Genomic DNA, 7,583 nt, shown 5'->3' on the forward strand with positions numbered 1-7,583 from the left:
ACGGTCTCCCTGTATCACCAGCTGACCTGGAACTCACTATGTAGGCCAGGCTGACTTTGAACTCAAAGAGATCCACCTGCCTCTGCCTCTTCTGCTGGGATTAAAGGTGTGTGCCACCACGACTGGCTCTGAATTGATTTCAAAATGGAGCTGGGGATGTGACTCAGTTGGTCAAGAGCCTGCCTGACATACATGCAGGAAGCCCTGGGTCTGATCCCCAACCTCGCAGAAAACCCATCATGGTGGCACACACCTGTAATCCTAGCACTCAGGAATTAGAGACAGGAGGATCAGAAGGTCAAGATTACACTTCACTTTGAGGCAAACCTGAGCTACATGAGACTGTGTCTCAAAAGGACAAACAGAAATTAATTTAAAATGTGTTAATCTGGGTGTGATGGAATGCCTGTAGCCCCAGCACTGAGGAGTTGGAAGCAGGCGGATGACTATGTAGAGATGGCTATGGTGAGAACCTGTCTCACAAAACAGACAAAAGAGTAGATTGTCTATTGTTTGCCTAGCATCATAGTAGTGTTCCCTTATAAACAAATGTTTATTGAATGGCTACTGCATTCTGTGAGGCACTCGAGCAGTGAAAGAGACAGACACGTCACCACCATCATAGACTCACACTCCAGTTGGGCAAAGAGACTTCAACCATTTTAACTACATTAGGGACTTTGAAGGGCAAATATGAGGTAACTTAAGGGCCCATGACAGAGTGATCTAGCTTAATCTCAGACAGAGGAGGCTACCGAGACACTATGCCAAAGCTGAAAGGAGTGATGGAAGAAGACATAACAAAAACGAGTGGAGAAGCAAGAGAGAAATTTAGGGAAAGAAGAGGCACTGAGTTTGGTTCTGTGAGGCCGAGCAGCCTCATCTGCAATACAGTCAGGTTTCTGTCTGTAGCATGTTTGCTGATGTCTTATCACTAAAGATTTAAGGCCAGATTTAAGGTGAGCTAGGACTACACGGGCTGAACATCAACAGACATGATTTGCTGTGAGCTGTGACTAGAACACCTTGCCACAGACAGTACCAGGGTGAGGTTAAAAATGGCACAAATGAGCCGGGCGTGGTGGTGCATGCCTTTAATCCCAGCACTTAGAGGCAGAGGCAGATGGATCTTTGTGAGACGGAGGCCAGCCTGGTCTACATAGTGAGTTCCAGGCCAACTGGGGCTACAGGGAGACCCTGTCTCAAAAGTCTATAATAATTAATAATAATTAATTAGCTAATAAAAGCTCTAAGATTACAATGTTTCTCTAGACAAATGGAACCAATAGAGTTTTGTAATTTCTTTCCTTCCTTCCTTCCTTCCTTCTTTCCCCCTCCTCCTTCTCCTCCTCCTCCTCTTCTTCTTCTTCTTCTTCCCCCTCTCCCCTCTCCTCTCTTCTCTTCTTCTCTCTCTCTCTCTCTCTCTCTCTCTCTCTCTCTCTCTCCCTCTCTCTCTCTCCTCTCCCTCCGTTCACTGGCTACTCTGAGCTTCATCACTGCATTCACTGTGTAGACCACACTGGCCTCGATCTCTCAGAGATCCACCTGCCTCTGCCTCCCAAGTGCTGGGACTAAAGGCGTGTGCCACCACGCCCGGCTCTTTTTGCAGTACTAGAGCTTGAACTGTAACCTCACACTTGCTAGGCAAATTGTGTACAACTGAGCTATAATTCCCCTCCCATACTTTTCTGAGGCAGGGTCTCAAATTGCTCAGGCTGGCCTCAAATGTGAAATTCTCCTGCCTCACCATCCTGAGTAGCTGGTATTACAGATATGCACCATATACCTGTCTCAGAGTTCATCAAAATTCATACTTTTAAATTTTTTATTATTTTTATTTTGTGTGTACAGGGCCTGCAGAGTCCAGAAGAGGGTGTCGGATCTCCTGGAACTGGAGTTTCAAATGGTTGTTAGCCACCAGATAGGTGCTGGGAACCAAACCAGGGTCCTCTGCAGAGCAGCCAGTACTCTTAACCACTGAGCCATTTCTCTAGCCCCCCAAATCCATACTTTTAACCACTGAATATATTTTCAGCATATTTTCTTTGGGGATAAAATATCTGTGCTATGGTTTAGCATGTCAGCCCTTTCTCTCACTCTAGACTTTGGCTCTTACTACCCACACATGTCCTATGTTTTTCTCACACTCAATCTTGTATTTTTTTCAAAGCTGTCAGTCAAATGCATGCCAATGCATGTTAAGCAAATACTCTGAGCTATGGTCCCAGTTCCCAGGCCATGGCAAGCTGTCTTCTGCCTCTTTGCATGTATAGTACGCACCCTCTTCTTACAGCAGTATTCCCTCATCTTCACTGAACTAAAAGCTTTCTCTAGGGAATCTAGGAATTCCCTGTCCCTCTGTTCTCCCAATCTGAAGTAAATATCCCGAGCTGGGCGTGGGCCAAGATTAATACAAAATCCAATTTTTATTTTCTGTGTTATTTCCTTCAGCATTTTTTTCTCCACAATAAAGCACCATTTTGAAAGAAAACTGGGACGTACTTTGGTATTCTTGTGACTCTTATACTGTATGTGTTACTGTTCCTCACAGAGTGTTTTTCTGTACACTTCTAGGCCATCAGGTCCTTAAAGTGCATCAGATGAAGGGGACCGTGCTCATTGGAGTCAACTTCTTGGGCTATTCAGAGAAGGAAAGCTCCAAGGTGAGTGGAAATTATGACTAAAGAAATACAAATTGCCAGGCACGGTGGCACACGCCTTTAATCCCAGCATTCAGGAGGCAGAGGCAGGCAGATCTTTGAGTTCAAGGCCAGCCTGGTCTACATAGTGAGTTCCAGGACAGCTGGGGCTACAGGGAGACCCTGTCTCAAAAACACCAAAAAATAAGTAAATAAAATAAAATATATCTTTAAAAAAAAAAAAAACAAAGGAAAAAGGGGGAAGATGGAAGGGAAGGAGAGGAGGAAAAGGAAAGAAATAGAAATTAATTCAAATTAAGGCTCCTTTAAAAGTTGCTAGCTGGAGTTTTCTTTCGCCGAACTGAAGAGCCAGACGTTTCTATTGACCTCTGGGGCTACTTCTTTGCTAGGAAATTTCCAGCTTGCCCACATCTGCAGCTGTGGAGCTACTCCTGGTGGATGACGTTACTGTGTTGCCCAAGAATGCCACTGTCTACAACCACCCCGATGTGAAGGTGAGGGTACTAAGTTTGATGGTGAGGAAGGAAACTTCACTCACATGTTGAAAGCAGCTATGTAAACATAAAACCCAAACCCAAGTGATATGCTGTAACATCCTTAGGAGTTGGACTCTAGTGATCATGTTTTGTTTTGTTTTTTGTTCTTTGTTTTTTTGTTGTTTTTTCTTTTTGAAGCAGGGTCTCCCTGTAGCCCCAGCTGTCCTGGAACTCACTATGTAGACCAGGCTGGCCTTGAACTCACAGAGATCTGCCTGCCTCTGCCTCCCAAGTGCTGGGACTATAGGCATGTGCCACCACTCCCGGCTGTGATCATATTTTGTCCCCTGTCCATCGACCTCAATATTTCATCTCATGATGCCTTCTCATTTTTTTTGATAGGCAGAATTTATTTCCTTTGGATTATTTGTGAAGTGAATGGAATATTGTTTGTCTGATTTTTCTGTAGGAAATATTTAACCTTGTGGAAGGATCTGGTTATTTTTCAGTCCACAGTAGTGAGGAGGATATTGTGATCATCACTTACATGGAAGCAGAAAGCACTGTCCAGGTGAGTTGCAGAGAAGGTCCAAATGCATGGCCTCGAGCCCAACTTCTTTTGGTTTCATTTTTTGTTTCGTCACTTTTAGTTAATTTATGGTGTGTGCATGTATATGCTACAGCACCGTGTGTGGGGCCAAGAGGACAGCTTGCAGGACTGTCTACACTGAGCCATCTCTCTGACCCTCATTTCTGTTTTAGTCCATGGTGTCCTGGAACTTGCTGTGTAGCTAAAGCCAGTCTTAAACCCCTGATCCTTCTACCTTGTAGATGCTGGGGTGATGGACATGGACCACCAACCCCAACCCAGAGCACACTCTATTTTTTTTCTATTGTATTATACTAGGCTACATAAGACCATTTCAGTGCAAGTGTATAATATACTTTGAATATACTCCCCATTCCCCGATACCCTCCTCTCTAGCTCCTCCTGCCTGTTGTTAGTCTCCTTTGGTTCCCTAGAGAGTTTTGCTTCTTCAGTCCTGTCACTGTAGATACATGATTTTTTGTATTTATATAAAATCCAGGACCCACAAACGAAAGAAAACATAAGGCTGACTTAATTTGTTTAATATGATTATCTCCAGTTGCATCCATTTTCCTGTGAATGAGACAGGTGGATCTCTGTGAGTTCAAGGCCAGCCTGGTCTACATAGTGAGTTCTAGGCCAGCTGGGGCTACAGGGAGACCCTGTCTCAAAAAGACAAGAAAACATTTTTTTATTTCTATTTTTTCTAGTGTGTAGGCGTGCACTGCCTGCATGTGTGTCATGCACCTGTGCCGTGCCCTGCCTTCTTCCTTCAGGGTTTTGAAGTTTTCATTATAGAGCCTTGAACTTCCTTGTCAGGCTTAGTCCAAGGTGCTTTTGTTTTTGTTTGCATTTTTCATTGAGTTTTTGCAATTTGCTGTGTTTGTTGTTTGGTTTGGTTTGGTCTTTTTGAGACAGTAAAAAATTATGTTGGTCTAAGATGTGGCAAAAGTAGATTTTTCTCTAGGATCTGTGACCTCTCCAGCCATGTGTATTTGGCTATGTTTACATGAGTTACCTCCCACTTAGCAGGCCTTAATTACAATTAGACAGTTGTTGATTACTCCCAAAATAAAAGTGCTCCTACTGTACCAAGCACAATAGTTTGCTGGGCCAGTCATTGTTGTTTATTAGGCTTCACAGCTGGGTGGGACCACTGATTGGATTTCTCCCTTGGCAGCTTGTATAGTGAACTCTGATAGCATGAGAGCTGGTCTTCAGGGAGGTGGCTTCCTGGTCAGTTCTAGCTTGATTGCTCCAAGTCCTGCCTGTCTTCAGCAGTAGGGTCTTCAAGTTCTGGGTGGCAATCAAGGGCTGTGGCAATAGCCTGTGTTATTTTCGGAGTCTCTTGGACCACCCTGACCAACAACTCAAAGGGAGGTTTCTCCCGTCTGGCACTGTGTTTTTGTTATAGCCTTCAGCTATACGTGTATATATTTATTGTATGTGTATTTTTCTTGAAATTATTTATTTATTCATATATATATATATTTTTTTTTGGTCTTTTTGAGACAGGGTCTCCCTGTAGCCCCAGCTGTCCTGGAACTCACCGTGTAGACCAGGCTGGCCTTGAACTCACAGAGATCCGCCTGCCTCTGTCTCCCTAGTGCTGGTATTAAAGGCGTGCGCCACCATGTCCAGCTATTCTTTTATACACGCCGTAACTGTCAGTGAGGGAGAAACAAATGGACCAATGCTTTGCTTCTCCTTCTTTGTACCTCAGCCGCTATGCAGCAGGGTGTTTTGCTCACCCTAGACGGCACCTCCTACTGCCTCAGTCTTCACTTTGACACCTTAGTCCATGTATTGCCTGCATGCCTATAAGTGCAGCCATGCCATGCAATGCCCAAGGAGATCTGAAGACGGCATTGGAGCCCCTGGAACTGGAGTAACAGATAGTTGTTAGCCACCATGTGGGTGCTGGGAATCAAACCCAGGTCTGATTAAGACCACTAGTGCTCTTAACCACTGAGCCATCTCTCCAGCCCCTCTGTCTTTCCCCTTTATCCCCATGGTTCATTTCCATTTTCCTGCCTTCTGCAGTTACATCAGGATGTATGTTCACATTTAGGGATTTGGAACTAAGATCCACAAATAAGAGAGAACATATGTCCTTGTTTTTTCTGAGTCTGTGTTACTTAGTATAACAGTTCCAGCTTCTATGCATTTACCTGCAGATTTCATGATTTTATCTGTCTTTACTGCTGAGTAGAACCCCATTGTGTAAATGTACCAAATTTTTATTAATCTCTCATCAGTTGAGGGACATTTAAGTTGTTTCCATTTCTTTTTTTTTTTTTTTTTTTTTTTTTTTTGGGTCTTTTTGAGACAGGGTCTCCCTATAGCCCCAGCTGTCTTGTAACTCGCTATGTAGACCAGGCTGGCCTCAAACTCACAAAGATCTGCCTCTGCCTCCCAAGTGCTGGAGTTAAAGGCGTGCGCCACCAAGCCCAGCTTCCATTTCTTAACTATTGTAAAAAGAGCAGCAATAAACATGGCTAGGAAAGTTTCTCTGTATAGTATGATGAGTCCATTGGGTATGTGCCAAGGAGCGACTAATGTCCAATTTAGAAAGTTCTTTCCTGCACCTATATCTTGTAGGGTATTGCCTATGTTTTCTTCTAACAATTTTAGGCTTCACATTTGATCAATTTGGAGTTGACTTTTGCACAAGGTGATAAATATGGGTTTAATTTCATTCTTCTGCATGTGGACATTCAGTAGACTTCCATTTGCTGAATGAAGATGCCGTCTTTCCTCCGCTATGTGTTCTTGGCATCTTTGTCAAATATCAGGTGACTGTAATTGTGTGCACTCATGTTTGGGTCTTCTATTTTGCCACATTGATCTACAAGTCTGTTTCTGTAATCCTGCCTCATAGCACAGAACATCAGCCATCTGCAAACAGTGGCCGAGTGTATGTGTGGTTTCATACCAGTCATCTGAAACTGTGTAAGGTGTGGGAGGTCACAGCAATCTGTCTACCATGGCAGACAGAAGCCTTCATAGGGGCCTTAGCATCTTTGGAGCCTGGAGTTGGAGCAGGAGCCAAAGCCTGGGCCTGGGCCAGAGCTGCAGCCTTGACGTTGGTTTGGGTCTTGGCCTTTGGTTGGCAGTGCCTATGGTCTTTGTCCATGTAGCCAGGAATCTGCTTCCCAGACTTGGGGTGGACAATGAAAGCCAGTCAGTAGAACTTGTAGGTTGGTATCCTCTGGCCTCTTGAGCTGAACCTCTTTAGGCTTTAAAAGGCCCTTTAGAGTCCTGGCACAGGTACTCACTGCCTCACATCGTTTGCCTGAGCCCTCTTCAGGCCCTTGTGCTTCTTGACAAAATGCAGGTCCCTCAGGAACATGGGGTCAAACTCCTTAAGAGATTTCTATCTTTGTGACTGGGGTTTATTGATGCCATTTCTGTGCCATTTGGGGGACTGGTTGTGTGTGTGTCGTGCTTCTTGGACTTGGCCGTGTCTGCATGATAACTGTGCCTCCCGAAGCGCCTGGGACCAGAAGAGAAAGAATCCCAAAGGGTTTCAGCATTTTTGTTGGGGAATGAGGGGATGGGGTGGGTTGTTTGTTTATTTGCGATAGGATCTTACTAGGTAACCCTGGCGGGCCTGGCACTCGCTATGTAAACCAGACTGGCTCAGAACCCACAAAGACTCTCTGCCTCCAGAGTGCTGGGACTAAAGGTGTCAAAGTGAAGACTGAGGCAGTAGGAGGTGCCGTCTAGGGTGAGCAAAACACCCTGCTGCACAGCTGCTGAGGTAATGAAGGAGAAGCAAAGCATCAGTCCATTTTTTTCTCCCTCACTGGCGGTTACAGCGTGTATATATTTGAATTTCTCCATGATATCTTTCCT

General features: G+C 44.6%; 1 protein-coding gene across 1 annotated transcript in view; it reads left to right on the forward strand.

Annotated features, from left to right (window-relative positions):
- Window positions 1-7,583, forward strand: part of Nup210l (nucleoporin 210 like) — a 125,284-nt gene that overhangs the window by 62,805 nt on the left and 54,896 nt on the right. Inside the window, 3 exon segments of the mRNA XM_008855152.3 lie at window positions 2,575-2,663; window positions 3,050-3,154; window positions 3,606-3,707. Of these exon segments, the coding sequence (XP_008853374.2) occupies window positions 2,575-2,663; window positions 3,050-3,154; window positions 3,606-3,707 (296 nt within the window).

The sequence above is a fragment of the Nannospalax galili genome, unplaced genomic scaffold (genome assembly GCF_000622305.1).
Source record: "Nannospalax galili isolate Female #2095 unplaced genomic scaffold, S.galili_v1.0 scaffold591, whole genome shotgun sequence".
Classification (NCBI taxonomy): Eukaryota; Metazoa; Chordata; class Mammalia; order Rodentia; family Spalacidae; genus Nannospalax; species Nannospalax galili.